This window comes from Pararge aegeria, chromosome 2 (assembly GCF_905163445.1).
Source record: "Pararge aegeria chromosome 2, ilParAegt1.1, whole genome shotgun sequence".
Taxonomy (NCBI): Eukaryota; Metazoa; Arthropoda; class Insecta; order Lepidoptera; family Nymphalidae; genus Pararge; species Pararge aegeria.
The window spans coordinates 15,836,325-15,857,993 of record NC_053181.1 but is presented as its reverse complement, the minus strand read 5'-3'; the positions used below and the strand labels follow the sequence as shown (position 1 = coordinate 15,857,993).

Sequence of the window (21,669 nt, the reverse complement as noted above, 5' to 3'; positions counted from 1 at the left end):
TGTAGAACTCTCAGGCATGCAGGTTTCCTCACGATGTTTCCTTTTACCGACGAAGCAAGAAATAAAGGGCGAATTCGCTCAATCCTAAAATAATATTATCTAATACTATTTCTATATATATTGCATCTTGTACGGGACCCATCATGTCTAGGCCAACTCCCACTTAGTCGGTTTTTAATATCTTAGCTCTCCAGGAAATATAAGAAGGACACATAATAGTAGGTACAAGAAACATCATTTATAAACACGAATTGCTTTGTTTCATTTGATTTTTAATTCAATCCAAATTATAAATTGATATGCAAAGCATCGGCAAATTGCTCGGTGTAGGATGTCCGTCAATATAAGAGAACCAAACCAACAATGCTAGGCAATTATCTTAATTACGTTTGATGAGGGTACACGTAAGGTTTGATTGCTTATGTATTTGGAAATAACAAATAAATAAATACACTAAATATATACCTGCTGAAAACCTACTGTGGCTTCGCGGTGATGCGAGATCCTATTTGTCCACATGTGAACTGTACTTACCGGTCATCCATGGGCCCACTTCTCTGTGATAATTGAGTCGTGGTTGCACATAGAGTCCGAAATCATAGTTTATCAGGACCCAGGATAATTATAATGTTAATTATATTTCTAATTAAATTTTTGTTAGTTATATTTTTGTATACCTACGTTTGCAATTATTTATTTATTTAACTCTTTATTGTAAACCAAAACATTAACATATATGAAACATAAAGAAAGAAGTAGAAAACAAGAGGCGGCCTTATGGCTTCATAGCGATCTCTGCAAGGCAACCTTTGAATTATGTGGGAAAATAAACAATTTCTTTCTTCACCTATTATACTATAGCGATAACCTAGAGGGACGGTCTTCAGTCTCACATTCGGGGTATAGTTTGATCGATTAACGACATGGCTGCTTGGAAGCAGGCCACTCCGCTCTCATCTCTCACAAAACAGAAAAATTCTAAAGATTGTTAAACTTATGTTTGTTTGAAAAGAGCAATCTGCTGAGTTTCTTGCCGGCTCTTCTCAGTGGAATCTGCCTTTCGAACCGGTGGTAGAGTCACTTCAAACAGACTGACTTGACGTTTCAAAAGTGCTTATTAATGAGGCCTACTTGAAATAAATGAATTTTGAATTTTTTTGAATTTTTGAACCTCGACACGCACCTCGGTCTTTCCCTAATTATGTGCGTTTTAAGCAATTAAATATCACATGATGTAAACGTTGAAGGCGACATCGTTAAGAATCCTACGAGCGAATCAAAATTATCTTATAGGTGTGTGAAGTTCACCTATCCGTACCCTGTATCCGAGTGCCCTGTAGTATACAGGTTGTTAATAATGATGATATGTATAAAATCAAATGTGTTTATTGATTATTGACATTTTTATTACTTTTTACATATAAATATAAATAATCTGTCTTATTTAATTTACTTATTAGTTAACTTTACTTCAAAAATTTAACTTCAAATTTCTAAAACAATGAACTTTTTGATTCAGATTAAAATGGATCTTATCCAAATTTTGTTAAAGCTTAAATTTGCTTGTAATTCTTTAGCTAGGGCTTTAGGCAGAACGTTTGTAAAATAAAAATTAGAAGTGCGGGGTTCGCAACCCTAGAACCAGGATATTAAGGTACATTTAACTTTGATACACGAAAACGACTCCTCGATTGCGAGAGGGTAGATCTGCTTAAGCTACAGAAGTTCTCCGTTTCCGTTAATATTTATTTCAGGCACATGTAAGTTTTTGTCTTTAACGGTCTAGTGGTGATCATGTTTAACCGTAGGATCATGAAGTTCCGAATTCTGGTTTGGACAAAACTTGCTAAGTTTTGGTTTTTTCCTGATAAAAAATCTCCGCATCAACCCGGAGATATGAAATTCGTAGTTTCAACTCCCATCTTAGAGAGCATGTGATACTATCGGTCCCGGTAGGCTTTAACGACTGTAATCACTAACTTGTCATAATAGACTCAAAGTCTTAGTCCTACCAACCCGCATTGGAGGCTCTGGCCAAACCAAATACCAGGTTATGTGTATGGGATTTTGTAACTGTAACATTAAATATTGAAATAACAGATCCCTTTGACATAATGTAAACGCTCTAACGCAAGATGTGTCGAGGCGTATGTTGTAAAGGCTATGTAATAAGCTTATGTGCCGTAACACGTGATTAATTTATGTTTGAAAAAAGGCACGACACTTTCATACGCCACATTATATTCGTAATACTTGCTTAGAGCCGGAAATACCGGGTGGCATTTGCGGGCGTATTCAACACGGTGTGCTACAGGCTTAAAGTAATTAAACGTAATTAACAGGTAACTAGGAAATGGCCGCAACTTTGCTCTGACTTTTAAATGTATAATCTTAATAATGCAGCTATCCTCCCGCGACGTTATCCTCACGAAATCTACACCGTGAAAAATAACCCGGATTCCCGACTGTTTTTTTCCATAATACTTTTAGAAGGTATCCTTAACTTAGAGCAAGCATAGGTACATTTTTATGGTTTCAATGTTTTGAAATAAGGGATTATTTCATTAAAATAAAAAAAAAATTCACCGCAAGTAACGCACCGCGCGGAGCGCAACTAGTCATGTCATGCACGGACAAATCTTAAAATTCTTCATAATTGCTTAAAAGAGAGAGGGTTTTAGAGATCCGTGAATAAGATCAAAATTTTTAATAAACTAGTCTATAGTAACTACCTGTAGGTACCTAGGTACTTATAATAAAGCGATTTTTGATCTCTGCAAGTATTGCAGACGGATTTTATAAATCTTTTAAGGCTTTTTAACGACACTGTAGAGTCGAGTAACGAACGAATCATGCGAGCTGGCTTCGCGACGCGGCGGCTCAGGTTGTAGAATAGCGTACGAAACTTTGTATGGGAAAAATTTACTCATTATAAGTTGAATAACTTTAATAAAGTTTTAACTTTTAACACGTAACAAGTTAAGATTAAAAGAAGCAATAGTTCGTTACATTGAGGATTGCAAGTAATACAACATAAGAGGCTGTAACATACTCGTAACAACATGTGCTTTGCAATAATCGTAAGCAGCCTCTTGAGATGGTGTATTACTAAGGTCAGGCGATTGCGAATGACCAATGATGCCCTTTTTCATAGTTAAGTATGTTACACGCGATGTTTGGTAACCTCGTTAAAGAAAGAACGAGTCTTACTTTTTAATTTTTTTTCTGGAACGTAGTTCTTTAAGGGGCGTTGCGACGGGGTACCCTAGTCGGCAAAAAACGTGCGTAACAAAATGCATGGAGTTAGATTTTTATGTATAGCCTCCGTCGGCGATAGAACATTAGGCTTGTTAATAGCTATTTCTTATTACATTATTTGATGAACATTATTATAATTTGTTTAATTATTTTACTACTATTATTTTTTACCTCGACTAGCACTTGAAATTAATATTTATGTAATGACGAATTTCGTTCCTATCTAATCTCCCACGACACCACAAGTTTTTTTTTAAATATGTTTGTAACTTGGGAGACAACGAGCAGGAAGGTTACCTGACTTTTGTAACCGGATTTTTTGCAGGCTTTTACGGTGACTCTAGAAATTCATGCCTATACAGAAATCTTCATCAGCTTATAATCTTCCGTATCTTAATATAAAGAAAATATGGAAGAAATCGCTATGCAGCGATAAGGCCGCCAAATTTTTTAGGTTATTTTATAATATACTTCTATTTTATGCACTTTTTGTGGTATGCAATAAAAGTCATTATTAGATATACTACAAAGTATCAAATATTGCAGTGCACATCTCTACGCAGACGATACACAATTATACTATCATTTTAATCCCAAATCCACAAAAGACGCGGTGGAATTAGTCAAGCGGGACCTAGAGTCCGTTGCAAAATGGTCCGAGGACAATATGCTAGTTCTTAATGCGAAAAAGACTAAGTATATGATTCTGGGTAACAAACATCAAAGGGCAATGATACAGGGGAGGAACCCGTTGATTTCGTTGAATGGTGAAGTTTTAGAACGCGTCGCTGTTGCAAAAAACCTAGGTCTCTACATAGACGAAGACCTGAGATTTAGTGAACACCTTAATATCAAAATACGTAACGCGTTCTATAAGTTAAAGGTACTCTACGGTGTACGACGTTTGCTGACAGAGAAAGTTCGCCAGATTCTGGTGGAGTCTCTTATCTTGTCATCGTTTAATTACTGTGACGCAATATATGGACCTAGACTGTTAAGGAAAACTGAAAATGCTATACAACGTGTGCAAAATGCTTGTACAAGGTTCTGTTACGATTTGCCCCGTAGAAGTCATATCACACCCGTAATTAACAGTCACAAAATTCTGAATATGAAATCACGTAGGAACCTGCACCTGACAATGATGATATACAGAATACTGCATGGTAAGTGTCCACCGTACCTGTACGAGAAAATGCACTGGCAAAGAAATAATGATACAAGGCGGGTTATTAATAAATGGAAACTAGCCACCCCTAAACACAAAAAGGCAGGGTTCAGGGGCTGCTTTCGATTCGCTGCGGCCAAGATCTGGAATGATCTTCCTCCTCCGTTCCGTACATGTGATAATATTCTTGGCGAAATAGTATTTAAACACAAGCTAAAAAATGTATACCTTAACTTACAAATTGAAGCAGCGAGATTTGTCTATGCAAAATGAGTACTGTTTGGAAGTATGTATATGTTATGTATTTATTTTTTGTTTTTTCTACAATTTCATTTCATTTTATTTTTTTATTTTTTAATTACTTTTATTTACCTACTTGTTTAATTTAAGTTTGCGTTAGTTTTAGTTTTACTGGCTCTCTTTTACAGTTTATTTGGATTTTTTTTTCTTTTATTTAAATTTCTTTCTTAAATTTACTCGGGCGTCGCGGTTGTTTGCTCAGTCGGATACTGGTGCAGACTGAAAATCAGCGCTGAGCATTGTTGCTAATGCACAGCATAAGGCTGAGTTTGCGGCCATTTGCCATATTGTTAATATTAATGGATGATTCTTTTAGTTATTAATCTTGTATTAGCAATAGTGTATGGCAATAAAGGATTTTTATTATTATTATTATTTGGAAGTGTTTGTATTTCTCAGCTCTTGGCTGGTTTTAACTGCATTTACGGGCCTTAACCAAGTAAATGCAGTGGTGTGTTTTTATGTTAAACCAATGCTTTCGTCAACCTGCAAAAACTTTCTTACTATTCTACACGTATTTAAAATGGCAGCTTTTTGCAAACCGATGTAGAGAGATTCTTCCAGACCTATTATTTTTAAGCTATGTAGAAGACTATTGGGAATAACCCCTGTAGTAGAGATAACAATAGGTACCACATACACTTTGGCTTGTTTCCAGATTCTCGTAATTTCTTCTTTAAGTTCAGTGTATTTGCAAATTTTTTCACTTACTGTTTTCTGTATATTATGGGTATTAGGAACTGCAATATCTATGAGGTAAGTGGTTTTTCTTAATTTATCCTGTAGAATTATATCTGGTCTATTATAGTGTATGGTCTTATCTGTAAGAATAGCGCGATCATAATAAAGTTTGTATGTGGTATTTTCTAGTATTGTTTGAGGGGTATATTTATAGTAAGGTGTGTTAGTGTTTTGTGTAAGCATGTGCTTGAATGCCAGTTTTTGATGAATGATGTTGGCGACTTGGTTATGTCTGTGAGTGTAGTCGGTCTGAGTGAGTGTTGTGCATGCTCCTGTAATGTGTTGAATGGTTTCTGATTGAATGTGGCATCTTCGGCATTTATCGCTTGTAATGGTAGAGTCCTTGATGATATATTTCCTGTAGTTTTTGGTATTGATGATTTGATCTTGTATGGCTATAATGAATCCTTCGGTTTCTGGAAACAGGTTTCCTATTTTTAACCACTTATTTGAGGCTACTGTGTTTATATGGGGTTGCTCTAAGTCATGGCGATGCCTTCCATGAACAACTTTCTTTTTCCAGTTTTCTAGTTTTTGTTTTTGCGGGTCAGTGATACTTGTGTTCTGGGTATCTATTTTTTCGTTTAAGTTTAGCGGTGTGTAATTGAGATCCATTATAGTAATAGCTTTATGTATGTCACTAGTGAGAGATTTTGAATGAAAGAATGTTCTTAGTCTAGATATTTGTTTCTGCCAAAGGTGATAAATGTCAATGAGGCCTCTCCCTCCATTCTGCCTTTTGATCGTGAGTCTTTCAACTGCCGATTTAGGATGATGGTTGTTGTGTTTTGTTAGTGTAGTGCGTGTAATCCTTTCTATTTGTTCGATGTCTGTTTTAGACCATTTGATTACTCCGAATGAGTAAGTAAGAATTGGTATGGCAAATGTATTAAGTGCTTTTATCAGATGCTTACCTGATAGTTGTGTTTTACAAATAGCGTTTATTCTCCTTCGATATTCTGTATTAAGTGTTTGCTTGACTGCTGTATAGTCGATTCCTTTCAGTTGCTTGTAACCTAAATATTTATATAAATCTGTTGTTACCATAGAGGAAATTGTATCATTTTCGTTAATTATATAATCACCGGATTTTATTTTACCTTTTATAATATGTACTGCCTTACACTTATCTATTCCAAATTGCATATTTATATCCTGACTAAATTCTGTAGTTATATTTATTAGGTTTTTCATTTCGTTTTCGGATTTTGCATATAATTTGATGTCATCCATGTATATAAGATGTGAAATAATGGTTTCCTTGGAGTTGTGTTTAAAGCTATATCCAGCCCGGCACTTACGCAGCAGGTCTGACAAGGGATTTAGAGCAAGACAAAACCACAAGGGGCTCAGTGAGTCGCCCTGGTAGATACCCTTCCTAATATATATTTGTCGAGATACAAGTGTATTGAGGCGGTTACTTAGCTGTAATGTAGTTTTCCAATGTGACATGATACTACGCAAAAAAATGATTATTTTTGGATTAACTTTATAAATTTCTAAAACTTTTATTAACCAAGAATGTGGGATACTATCGAATGCTTTTTGGTAATCTATATAGGTACAATGAAGGTTTCTATTTTTTGCTGTTGCATGTTTATGAATAGTTGAATCTATAACTAACTGTTCCTTACATCCCATGTGGCCTCTCCTACATCCTTTCTGTTCTTCTGCTATTATATTGTGGCGTTCGACGTGCAAGTTGATTTTAGTTGTGATTGCTGATGTTAAAATTTTGTAAATAGTGGGTAGGCATGTAATTGGTCTGTATTGGGAAGGTTGTGTTGTGTACTTTGTTTTAGGTAGCATGTATGTTATTCCTGTTGCAATAAATTCAGGTATATTTTGACGTCCTAATACAATATCAGTAAAAACTTTTGCTATAATTTTGTGTAGTGAGGTTAACTTTTTGTACCAAAAATTGTGTATTTTATCTATTCCAGGTGATTTCCAATTGTGTAATCTAGCTGTAATAATTGTGATATCAGATTCCGTAAACTCCTTAAACTCCATTTCATCTATTCCTCTCCATTTAAAATCTTCTTCTGTTATCCAAGCTGCTTCATTGTTATGTTCCACTTGTTGTTCCCATATGCCAGACCAAAAATTTTCTAAATGTTCTATAGTAGGTGTTTCAATTTTTTCATCTGATATTCTGTCGGTGTGTGGTTTATTTAGGTTCCTATAAAACATTTTTTCATTTGTAGCAAATATGGCGTTATCTTTTTTGCGTTGTTGGGCTTTTTTGTATCCTCTGAGCCTATGAACCTTGAGGGCAAGTTTTTGTTTGAATGTATCTAAGAATTCTTCAGGTTTTGTATTACTATTTTCGTGTCTTGTGTGAATAAAATTGCTTTTAAAAATCGCTTCAACTCTTTTAACTACTTTGTTTGATCTGTTATTGTTAATGTATTGTGTAAGTCTACCGCAGTCTGCTCTTAATTTTTCAATGTCTTTTTCTAATCTTTGTTGCCATGGTGGTTTATTATTGTGTCTTGATCTAGAATTTTCAGTGTATTCTGTGATTTTAAAATTGAGCTCTTCAGATATGACTAACGCTGTGCAGTATATAACGGTGTGTATATCTATTAATTGTGTATCGATGGACATAAACTGGTAAAGTATACTTTCGTTGAAGATATTTACTAATCGAAAAAGGTTAGGACTGTGTTTCAGCTTAGGGAGTTTTGGCCTAGCTGCTGGATCCATCCCAGAATATTGTGTGATCGCTGTTTTGAATTTGTTAAGTATTTCTTGTACATATTTTTCTGAAATCGTATTCCTATCTGTGTTATCTAAGTGCTCAACGTCATTTTCTATCGTCAAGATTATAGTTTCAGTTTGTGTAGCTGTGTGTGATGTTTGTGAGTATGGTTGCAGTTGATTGTATGTTTGCTGTTGTGTATTAGGTTGTAAGGGTTGTATTTGTTGAATATTCTGGGATCTGGTTTGTGTTAGTGCAGCAGTGTTAGTGTCTGTATTACTTTTCGATTCTTCTTCTAGTTGTCTACGTATCTCTATCTTAAGTTGGTCTATTATGTCTTGAGGTAGGAGTTTATTTCTTACTATGGCTCTTCTTTGATCTGAAATTCTTTGTTCGGAAACGATAATCGATGGGTATTGTTCTTTAAAGAGTTCATGTAAACGTTGTCTGTAGGTGGTCAAATCTGTTTCTAATTTCGTTATATATAGGTAGTTTCGCATGATGAATATGTTTACTTCTCTGCTCCATTTCATGCGAACTCTTGCTTTCCCAGCCTTGGTGGACGCGGGTAAGAAGGTACTTGCCTCCCGCGCAACATTCAAGGTCTGTATGGATGGATTTGCATTTAAAATAGCTATAGGAGGGGACGATGGTAGTGATGGTGACGATGTGCGTGAAGATGGTGTGTATGATATAGTGCTTGGGCTGTATGGTTCTATAGGGGTGTTTGTCCTGTCTGTCAGTCTGTCATCATCGTCAATGACTTCGGCTGTAGTATTTTTGTCGGTAGGAGCCCGCCTGTTCAGCTCCTCACCGCTGACGGTTCGCATGCTGAGACACCCAGCGTCAGCCCCAGGTGCGCCCCGGCGATTGCCCCCGGGTAGCGGTCCAATACGTTTTCTTTTTGATCGCGTCTCCATGTTAAATGGGTTTCCAGAGCCACGTTAGCCACGCCAGTAATTACTCATCGTGTGTCCGCCCCCCACGAGATTAGATGGTCAATCAGGACGTGTGGTTGTTTAGGGGGCTTATTATTATTATTATTATTATTATTATTATCATATCATTCATTCAATCATTCTATAATGGTTCTCACTAACTGACAGACAACCTACAGGTGAACGTAGATGCGTGAATTTTCTCACAATGCGAATTGGGAAGCTTAGGTTACGACTTCCGATTGTACGGAACTAATGATTTTTATCAGGTGTTAATGATAATGATCGGAACTGGCTTAACGTGCTCTCTGAGGCGTGTGAGGTTGATTTCGGACAACATAAGTCAATCATCTATCCAGCCAACGATGCTCTCCCAGCGCAAGAGCTTGACTAGGAATAAATTAATGGTAACCCGTTCTTCTAAATAAATAATGGTAGACCTGTAAACGTTTGCCTCGTTTGTTAGCATGTCTAACTACGGGTTACTAGGTTCTGAGTTCGGGCTAATACGTATTTGCCCCCCCCCCCCCTCCGAGCCTTGGAGACTACGTTAAGACGTCGGTCCCAGTGATTATCACTAGCTCATAATGATAATGGTTAAAACCCACTCACACGTATTGGTGCAGCGTGGTGGGTGATGCTCTGAAACCATCTCCTATGAGAGAGGAGCCCTGTTACCAGCTGTAGGACGTTAATAGGGGTGCTGAAGTCCCTAAGCAGCCTCTACCAGCTTAGTCTAAGTAAAACACATACTAATACAAAACAAATACTAATACACCTACTTTTACTGTAGCACAAAGTGTTCTTTTGACTTTTAAACTTGTTCAGAACAAGTTAAATGTGATGCCATAATGCCAATATTACGAGTAAGTTTCGTCGTGGCTTGCAGTAACGTAAATGGTCCCATACACTTTGCAATAATGATGGTGGTAAAGTGTCTTGAGATCATCGTTATGCGGGGTCAGCAAAGTTCAGTGAAGCCACACCCAATTATGTACCATTGAGAACACTACGCTGCTAAGCCGCGTTTTGTTATTACATCCTTTTGTTAAATTTAAGTTTGTTTAATGTCTAGATCAGAGGTTTCCAAACATTTTTGCTATAGGCCTTCGTATGCATTTTGGGTTGCGGCTTACCTCTTATAAATTCCTGTTTTTCACAGTAAGAAAATTTAATTTTGAGGCCGAATTATATTCAAATTATGCTTATATGAGATCCACTTTCGTTGAGATTCTACTGTCATGGATCCCTTAGGTCTTGATACACCCCTAGGGGTCGATATAAAACGCTGGGTATTAGTTTGGAATATTGGATGTTTATTTTTCTGTATTATCAAACATGGATGGCCATGCGATTTTTTACACATAAATATACTACGACAATACACACATCGCCATCTCGCCCCAAAGTAAGCGTATCTTTTGTTATGGGTACTAAGATGACTGTGAATATTTTTATGAATAATATACATCAATACTTCTAATATAACTCTTAATTCTTGAACTCAGAAAGCAGGGTCGCTGCTCACTGCGCCAATCGGCCGTGTAAATATAATAGTAATTTGTGTTGTGTTAAGTTAAAATTAGGTACCTACCTAACTTTAACTTAATTTTCGTACTTTCGTTGGTCTAGTAGTTCGCGCGTTCAACTACGGATCACGGGATCTTGGGGTCGAATCCGAGCCTGATCAAATTATTGTAAAGTATTTCTGCCACATAAGTTTTCAACTCTAACAATCTTATTTATAGAGTACACCCCAATATCTAACAATTTTAGGCGGATCATAAATCGAAACCAGGTTTTATTGTTCTGTGGCTAAACATACTAAAAACTTAACAATATACAAACAAGTATAGAGTTATTCGTATAAAACCCAGTCTCAAAATATGTCTATACCATACGAAACCCACACTAAACTTGTTACCTAATAAATAACAATGTAGGTATTATCTTATCCTTGAAAGTTAAACAGAATTATTAATTAAAATTGGTCGTTGGAGCCCGAATGGATAGCAAAATTTAAAATCTTCAGATAGCAGATTGAATACAGTGGTGCTATCACTTTTCTGTTTTTAAGTTTTTGGATTGGATTTATTAGTAGCATCAAGCGTTAGAAAAGGGATTTTAAAAATAGGCGACGCAAGATTACGACGACTGATCCAAATTCTTATAACTACACGAAAGGAATTTTTAAAATTCCAACAGTTTAATTATCTCGAACCAGTTTGGATTCCACATAATGGGCGTGCGTTGCGTAAACGATCATAGAGTATAGCGTTAATGAGGTCAGTTTGCGTCATTTCGTGACCCGCGCCGGCACCCTTTGACGCCGATCCGCTTTGGGGATTATATCGCATACGGAATACCCACGTCACACATAATGCGATCAATGTTTTGTGTTTACTAAATGCACACACTTAATTATAAACAAAGTTGTACATTGCATGTTGCACTTTCCCCCTTTCTTGCGACAATGTTATGCAAAGCATTTTCATCACTATCAACCCATTACTGGTCCACTCTGAGCATGAGTCTTCTCTTAGAATATGAATGGTTGGGATGTAATCCACCACACTGGCCGAGTTCGTATTGGTAAACTTCACTCACTTTTGAGAACTTTCAGGCATGCAGGTTTCCGGACGAAGTTTTTCTCTACCTTTAAAGCAAGTGATATTTTATTTTCTAGGTTATGACCGCTTGAATCTATATAACCATTTACCGGCCCATAGGACACGGATCTTCTCCCAGAATCAGGAGAGTTTAAGTCGTATTCCGCGCTTGCCTAAAAGATGCCTATTCCCTCTTGATTTAAAGGTTTTCATATTGTAGGTAGGGGAAAATGGAAGCTGGACGGGCATTCCAGATCCTTGCGGTGCTAATCAAAAACGAAGATGCAAAGCGCTTCGTACGGGTCCATGGTATATCATCCACGTAAGGATGCAGATCCTTACGACGCCTCTGTTTTATAAAGGACCTTTGATCGATCCCAGTTTCAGTGATCGAAGCAGTCAAAATTTTTTGGAAACGTATTCTTTCAAATTATTGTCCACGATCGTTGTAGCAACAGAATTTATAATTATAAGTTTTTTATCACGACTTGTACAATAAAAGGACAATTATTAAACGCATAATAGCCAATAGGATTATGTTACACTCCTGCAGAACCTGTCTATTTCGTTATTATGTTTTGGTCCTAAACGATTGCAACTTTGTAAAACGACCTATGACTTTCGTTATCGAAATTCAAATTGCATCGCAACTAATCTCATTTGCTTCAAAGTTACAATCATGTGTTACAACAGGTATTTTTTTCGAAACATGTCAACCGGATATACAAAAAAATACCCATGTGTATATGTCTTGACTTTTCATCTGTGTATAGACCTGCTTGACGGGAACCGTATATAATGATAAGTGACAATTTCTAGTCTAGAACTTTGTCTTTTAAAAATTATTGAGCGCTATACCGTTTGCTCTGGTCAACCAAATAACTATTTGCCCTTCAGAAATTCTGAACAGAAAAACCTAATACTTACCCAATAATTCTTAGTACATACTCTTGGTTATCCAGCAGTTACTACACCAATAGTAAATGAACTTAAGACCTAAACTTAAAATATCGATATGTAATACGAGATTCGAATAAAAAAGCGTGATATTTAATCTCAACTGGCTGTCAGCTCGATGAACGTTCAGGCGTATCCTTGTAGATAGAATCTTAAGCCTTTCTTAATGTCAGACTGTAAATGATAGTCTATATGAGGTAGGTCGCGATGGCAAACAGAAGATAGCTAATATTGTAGTTAAATAGGATAATAAACTAACAGTGCGTCGTTAACCTTAATATGAACCACTGGGTACCAAATATGGGTAATAGTAATAGGGTATAAGTTGGCGAACGAAGTTATCACCATCCCCTGACAATTATGTAAACATATTATATGTATGAACGCTTCATAAGTGCCTGTGATAAGCCTACATGAATAAAGAAGTTTTGAATTTGAATTTAATAATTATAAAGCGGAAAAGTTTGTACGTTTGTATAAGCACGCTAATCTCAAGAATATCAGTCTGATTTGAAAAAATATTTTGGCATAAGGTACGCTTTACTCATTTATTATATTTGTAGCTTTTTGAAATATTAATACATAATACATACGAGTATATTATGGCTGCACCACTCTTATACCCGATTAACATTTTAACGTAAGTCGAACAATAAATATTGTTTGTCTCCGTCTGGTTATTAAGATCTTCAACTCTTTCAAGAATACTCTTAACTTTAATTTTTAATGATGGACTTATTATACTTTATTGCCTAACTATTACCTAGTAATTAAGGTTATGAGGCGATGATTTAACAGAACTCAACAACTATTAACTGACTTAAAAGTTTATTGCAGGTTTGGATTCAACAATTATTCAGGTATTTATTGTAACTCGCATAATAATTTGCTCTTTTGTCTAGCATCTAATAACATATCTGTATATTATAAGTATTTATGTATATTATTCCTAAAAAAAATATTCAACAGTCATCCATAACACAAGCTACGCTTACTTTGGGGCTAGATGGCGATGTGTGCATTGTCGTTTTATATATTTATTTATTATTTATATGCTTGCGTTGCAAGTACTGTAACCTAGTATTACGTGACGAAACCCAAAATCAAAATACCAAAACAGTCAGTACAATATATAAGTGCAATCGTACCTAAAATCCAAGTATTCTCAGTTGGTGATTAGATAAGTATTCGTTGTCATTCTGACGCAAAGTAGTACAGACAGTTTTTATCAGGGGCTATCAGTGAAATGGTTCGACCTAAGATTTTTCCGTTTGCACTCACAATGCATGATGTAAAACGCCTAGATAAGAAATTATATCGCTGTCTTATGTTAAAACATTGTATGCATGTTTAAACTCTATTACTAACCTAGACCTACACTATATTATAGCGCTTGAAAACGAAAATGTTGGTTCGTAACGAAAAGATGCCTATAACTCTCCGAATAATTCATCAATCAATAGGTACACTTTTTTTATTTTTCCTAACCTGTTAAAAGCACCTTTTAATATAGGAATTTCAGACTGTCACAATAATGTTATAGGGTTTTTTTTAGACTGTCATAAAAATGTATATTGAAAAGTGCTCCTTAAAATAACGGTCAAAAATGGACCCTATCAGATCGACCAATAAACACTTTTAAAGCTAGAAGGATTACATAACCTCGTATGTTATATATTATATCCACCCCCTGATTCTGAAACAATTAGCTGATTGCCAACATTAAAGCACACAATGTCCTAATAGCCATTGTGTATTTGCCTTAAACTATAGCTTTTCATTATAAAAACGTATGCCCAAATCCCTATCACTGGTATATCTGATGAAGCTTGGTTGCATGGCAGAGATCGCTTTTTAGCGACAAGGGCGTCAATGTAGAACTGGATTTCTATTAATATTAACTGGATTTGCGTCTTAATAAAAAAAATGTATAGCTTTTAATTTTCTATAATTCTTTCTAGAGAAACATACATTTTTGTATCTATTGATGAAGAGCGCCTAGTTCTACAATTCTCAAATTATTATTGAAGCTTCTACCTTTATTTATTAAGCGGTAAATGGAGCAAGTAAACTGTTCGTACGTAAACTGGTGCGCTATTTGAAGTATAAAATAAATACACAAAAAAATATTTTTAGGTATACGATTCGACTTTAAAGTTAGGGAAATTGAATCGCCCCCGTGCCTCAAAGAGCAGGTTACTATGCCCAGCTGTGGGTCTGAAAATTCTTTATTTGACTAGGATATTATATGCATTTTTCGAACGTGGTTATTTGAGCTTAGCTGCCTCGAGGCACTGCTAAGCCTAGTTGTACGGTAGTTACGCTACTGGTTTAGCGTCTCCTTGCAAAGAGAAGCTATGAGGACCCGGTACGAATATGTTTCTTATGTGTACGTGATAATATTTATTTTAGTAGCTTCTATCTTTAACTGCTTACGGGTCACTGTTGCGGTTGAAAGCGTGTGTCTTCCTGTTATTGTAACCATATCGTAGACCAGATCGCGTGAAAGTCTCAGCAACAATAGTGTAAGTAACGAGACGTTTGGTACAAACGAAACATGATTCAATAGGAAAGAGAATCTTGATACGCACATCTGTGTAATATAGCATTCATTAAGTGCGTGCAAAAATGTGAAAGCATAATCCTTTGTTTATCGCCAATGGCAAACAGATAAAGTGGAATCTAAGGATGCAGGAAATTGTATAATACTTTCAAGGATTGATGAAATTACACCATACATATTCTCCTGCATTTCGCGGAGTATAGCAAGTTAAGCTTAATTTTTATACTGAAAACGTTGTTAAAACCTGACAACCTGAAAACAATGTAATATTTTCAACTGTAAAACCTAATGTTTTTACTTACCTATGTATGAATATACAAGCCGATTATACAAGTTAAACAAACTGTATGCGTAATGTAAGGAAGTCCTTTTCAATGCTTCAGCGCTTCGGTACTTGACCGATTGCGATTACTATCAATATAATAATATGCAGTCGGAAGCCATATTTCTTGTGCGTATACTGCATAGTGATGCTGTGGTTATTACATCACAGCTAATCGCGGACTAAGAAATAAGTAGTTAATTGTATGCCTTATTATCGTGTCATGGTTCAGTAAGTAGATGTCTTAAGAGTCAAACACTTACTTAACATAATACGTCATTTGGGATTGTTTCGTTAAACAATGTTATTAGTAATGTTAAGCGTAACTAATCGATTTTAAAGAGTAAGGTCTTTCATCCACCAGGGCAGTGGCGTGCATAGAGGATATGCAAAGGGTATGCAGATGATATAAAATGAAGAAAATTTCCGTTTTGTACTAGTTATAAATACTTAAGGGTAGGCTTTTTATAGCAATGCCTATCCTTAAGTTTAAGGAGGTTTAAGGTTTAAAGGAGATTTTCTTAATTTAATTTGATCTGCATACCCTCCATACACGCCACTGCACCAGGGTTGTCTTCTTTAAGATCTTAGTGTGTGGGAGCGACTTTGTTTTATACTTAGTAATGATATTGTGCCACTGGCAGTTAAAAATCGAAAATCAGTCATCATCATCATCATATCAACCCATTACCGGCCCACTACAGAGCACGGGTCTCCTCCCACAATGAGAAGGGGCAATGCCGTAGTTCACCACGCCTGGCCCAGTGCAGATTGGTGGACTCCACACACCTTTGAACAAACTGTGTAGAACTCTCAGGCATGCAAGTTTGCTCACGATGTTTCCTTCACTGTTGAAGCAAGTGATATTTTAATACCTTAAAAAACACATAATTTCGAACTCGCCCCCCGAAAGTGAAGTCGAGCTCGTACCAAATGCGCTATCAACGCATATAAGTATAACTAGTCAAATAGGTAATAAATATTGGCCATTTCACTTAGATTTGATGAAATGTAAATCTAGCCTAACATTTAACGATTATATGAATATCTTTTTCTCCCTACTCTATTTGATTGTCTTTTATTGACTTTGTTAGTCCGGTTGAGTAGTACAAGTATAAAAAGTTTTATTCGTAAACGTGGATCCTTAAGCTGGGTCCACAACTATATGAACTCGCCTTTCTCCTTTCCCATTTGCATCCTGTCCTGAATACGTGAATGCTGAAAGGTGTAAGAAATCCTATTATAATATTAAGGATTACTTAAACGATAAAAAAAGTTTTGGTGTGATTTGCTCTAGCTTCATAGCTTAATATAAATTTACTGTGATAACAAAAAAAAATTACTCGGCTAAGTTTGTTGAGGGATCTTCTTAGATCAGGGCGCGTTTGGAACCCTCGTAGCTTTAGGTTTAATATGGCGAACGAATTTATCACCATCCCCTTACAATTATGTAAACATATATGTATGAACGCTTCATAAGTACCTGTAATAGGCCTACATGAATCAAGAAATTTTGAATTTGAAATTTGAATTTAAAAGTTCCGTTTCTATGCCGTGTGGTTAAATATATACTGGCTCAGATTGTACTGTTTAGTGTGACGCAATAAGCATATAATAAGCAGCCCTAGTCCATAACATCTTGAAAGGCGAGGTTCCGCATACCTCTTTCTAAACAGCGTTCTCAAATGCGTTGGGTGATATTCGGTAGCGTTTAAACTTAAAAGGAAGTTACGTAAAATATTTAAATGGAATTTGTTCTTCTACCTACGTACCTTAGTCACGTTCAAGCTGAAGACACGATGAAGCGAAATGGAAATTGGACGTGTAGGTATTTCATCATTTTAACCAATATACGTCTACTGCAAAGGTGTTTTATGAAAATTAAGCTTAACTTGCTATACTCCGCGAACAGCAGGAGAATCTGTATGGTGTAATTTATAATTTCTTCAATACTTATAAAGTAAAGGTAACATAGCAGCCTAACATGTTTGGGGTATGGCACTCCAATATGTTTCGTCCGGAGCGCTAAATCGCTTGACGGTACTACTTTGTCGGTAGGATGGCAACTAGCTTCGGCAGAATCTTACCACCAGACAAACAAAGTTTTTGAATTGGCGAATACAATAATTCGACAGTAAAGGCTCGATATCTGACATTAAACTTAGTAATTTCTTGACCCAGAATTGAGTATATACAGAATCCTCATTATTGTATGCAAAAAAAAAAAAACCCGCGCACGTGTCATTTTACACCACCGAAATGTTGCCAGCTCAAGAACTTTTTCTCATTTTCCCATTTTTTGGTAAACGTTTAGAACATTAGAAGTAAAATAACTACTTTCAACTGCTAAATGGTATGAAGTAACTAACCGTTTGTTCGAGAAACAACTCTATAGTGGAGTGATTTTTGATGCTTCAATATTAGTCGCGTACACGGTTTCTGTATGTTCTTTATTCTGTGTTTCTAGTGTTTGTTTATTAATGGCATGCCACCGCGCCGCCCTTGCATATGTTAATGTCATGACATTTGTAGTTCCGAGATCGGGACAGAGTTATCGACAATGCCTCTCTAACTATTCGTGATGTCGTGAAATGTCTGACATAAAAATTTGTAACATCACTGTTTATTAAAATCAAATGTAGGGATGTTCAAGGTACCTACATCGGATTTTACCAATAGGTGCCTACTTTAAATAAGGTTGACGTGTTTTGTTCTCACCTAAAACTTATGTATTATGCTTACTACGAAACGTTGAAAGTTAAACAACTCTGGGCATAGTGCTAACAATTATTCATTGTAAAGTCGACATCTCCTGAGGATGCTCCGGTTTTGGGAGCGAAACGTGCATTGCGGAAGATCTGTTTGGTGTGGAGTATAAGGATTGACAAAATTATAAATTACACCATACAGATTCTCCTGCTTTTCGCGGAGTATAGCAAATTAAGCTTGATTTTCATTGTCGGCTATGACCTTCTATTTAGTGCCCTATTTACCGTGCTATGTGCTCTTTAGGTCTAGATGATATACCCTTACAGTGTTCAGAGAACCGATGTACGTGTGGTCCCCAAAGTGCTCTAAGGCAACCCCGGACGGGGTTTGACAGTTACTACAAATGACCTGTCAACATATTTTTACTCTACCCTAAGCAATCCCATATTGGATAGAAGCAGGCGTTACTTTGCGGAAATCCATGATATATTATGAAAATTAAGCTAAATTTTCTATAGTCCGCAAAAAGCAAGAGAATCTGTATGATGTTATTTATTTTTTAATTTTAGTGTTATTTAAGTAAATTTTATTTTAGCTTAATTTTCATAACCATTTTTTCCCATTTACAATAGCCCTTCTTGATTACAAATAATTCAGATTAAAATTGCTACCTATGGCTGAGTTAAAGTAATGAGCTAAAGTTCATTTTCGTTACGTGAACTTGTTATGACGATTCAAGCGTTACTCGAGCATAAAAGTTTTTCATTTAGTATAAGAATGTAATATATAATACTCCTTAAATATAGTTCAACCGGTACATACCACGATAATATTTTGGGATTTGTCGATATTTCGACCCAGTAAAATGGATTGTAGTCCCGTCGTGACCTATTTTTAAGAAATGTTGAACTTTATATAAGACATGTCGATTAACCACGAAAATCTTAGTTAAAATCTGTAATACTAATTATCTATACATCGGGCAACCAACAAATTTCCTTTATAACATCTAAGTATCAGTGTTGTTATTACAACGATGTCAAATGTCAAATTTTATTGATTCTACCCTTTGACACCCTTTTATAAACAAGAAAGACTGCCTTATAGTAAATATACTGTATTAAAATAGTATTTTGTACAAACGTATTACAAAACATATGTCCGTAAATCATATTGTTGTCAGAATTCTTACCTACTTAATATAATAATTAATGTGAATCGTATTTGTTTTCTGCTTTCACGCAGCAACGGCGTTATTGATCGTCGTGGTTTCGTGTATAGATATTATAATTAAAGTTAAAGTGCCGAAGAGCGCCGATTTTATTGTACACATATCTCTAAACTTAACTAAGTTAGCAAGTCTTTATTCGTTTTTTTAAAAGGATGAGGCTACTTTTAGTTTTTATGATTCAGTCTAAGATGGTAGCGGGCTAACCTGTTAACTAGCCACGGCCAAAGCCTCCGTTAAGCTCTGTTAAAATTCCATATATACGTATATGTATGCATTGTACGGTACAGATTTTACGGAGACGTGAGAAAAAACGTACCAAAGCGTCGCGTCCATTCGATAACCTTTGCAAATAGGTTAAAAAGTAGTCACAAGTCTCAATCTGCGTGTGTTCCATTTTATCGGGTCGTGACCACGTGGGGAAAACAATAGCAATTTATTATCACTAGAGGCGTAATCATTTAATATCACTAGGGGCATAGTAACGCCGGTACAATACAAAACATCAGATAATGATAAGCAAACAGTGATTTATCTCGGAAGTATAATAAATATCACGCGAGGACCACGATATTGCGCACAACTTTGTATTTATTTGAACACGAAGAAATTACACTGATATAATCCCTATATATCAAACGAATTTCTCGCGTCGGCTACTCCAAAGACTGGGCCGTATGGTACACCCACATTTTAAATTCGTATGTCATAATTCGAATGACTTATGCCCGTTTTCGCTTACGTTGAACAAGGCAATGCCTCAATAAGTAACACCTAATCTAGGGAGATTCCTAGGCGTACATCTACCATTCACCAATAGTTACGACCTAAGAGTTCGTGATTTTTTTTTAATACAGACATCGCTTTAATCATTTAGGTGATGCCTACGTTTAATGAAAACAGCCATTAGTATTTTGAATTAACTACCCAATACATATGATTTTTACAACACTCTTTTCTTAGTTGATGACACCAGTTATCTAAGGGAGTAGCTCACTGGTGCTACCCACTGTGGCCTTATATTATGTGGGAGATAACCTATTCGTGAGAATTTAATATTTCTAAATTTGGTTTGGTCTGGTCGGGCCGTAGCTAAAACCCGACTTAGACAGGCGTGCGTTTAACGAGTTAGGATATCGGTTTAATATAACTGCGATAACCCTAGCAGGTAAGCTCGACTGCATTATCTACTAACATTTATTATTTTATATATTTATTATTATTGGTATTTTATGTATGTAATCTGGATAAGTATTAGTGTGTCATTGTTCGTAAGTATGTATATAATAATTATACACCCCACCAATCGGTTTCCCTTGGTTTTCCTAATCCTAAGGTTGCCTTGAAGAGATCGCTACTAAGCGATAAGGCCGCCTTTTGTATCCTACTTTTTAAGTTTCTACCCGTTGTGTCCATTGTTTTTTTTTCTATTTGTGGTGTACAAATAAAGTGTATAAATAAAATATATATATATGAGCTATAGTTTCTGCGATTTCAGGTCATTAGTTTTTAAACAGTAACAGCTATTTCAGTACTATATTCCTAAATATTACCAAAACCATTCTAAGTTATATGACAGTAATTACAGAGTAAGGTAACAAATATGCGTTTTCTAACTTTTAGTAAAAGTTAGATAAATTATTATTTGCAGTGCAACACGTTTTATTGATGAGACCATTCGATTATAATTGGCAGTTTCGTAATGTGTTTGCGTGTTTGCAAATGTCTCGATTACATCGTCAAATAAATCAATGACCTAAAATATGGTCGTCAGAAGATTTCGTGGTATTTTTTATCAACTGCAATTACTATTTTTTGTCTGGTGGGAGACTTTCGCCGTGGCTAGTTACCACCCTACTACAAAGACTTGCCGCTAAGCTAGTGTTTCGGTGCGATGTCGCGTGGAAACCGATTAGGGGCATGGCTACAATACTCCCTAACAGGTTAGCCCACTGCCATCTTATCATTTACCACCCAGTGAGATTGCAGTCAAAGGCAAATTTACTATTGATTTTTACGACCTCCCTGGCGCAGCGGTGATTTCTGTGGTTTAAGTTCGGGTTCCTTAGTTCGATTTATTTCTGATTTTTTTCTGATCTTGTTCTTCGCACGGTGGTGTACGGTAAGATTAGTAACAATTTATGATTACACCATAAATGTATTAAGGCAACA

The 21,669-nt window shown here is 35.9% G+C and overlaps 1 protein-coding gene across 1 annotated transcript in view; it reads right to left on the bottom strand.

Annotated features, from left to right (window-relative positions):
• The window catches only part of LOC120630743, a 35,136-nt gene extending 26,027 nt beyond the window's left edge, over nt 1-9,109 (bottom strand). Inside the window, exon 1 of the mRNA XM_039900043.1 lies at nt 6,769-9,109. Coding sequence (XP_039755977.1) covers nt 6,769-9,091 — 2,323 coding nt within the window. The 5' untranslated portion in view covers nt 9,092-9,109. The remainder of the gene's footprint in view (nt 1-6,768) is intronic.
• Between the last annotated feature and the right edge of the window lie 12,560 nt (nt 9,110-21,669).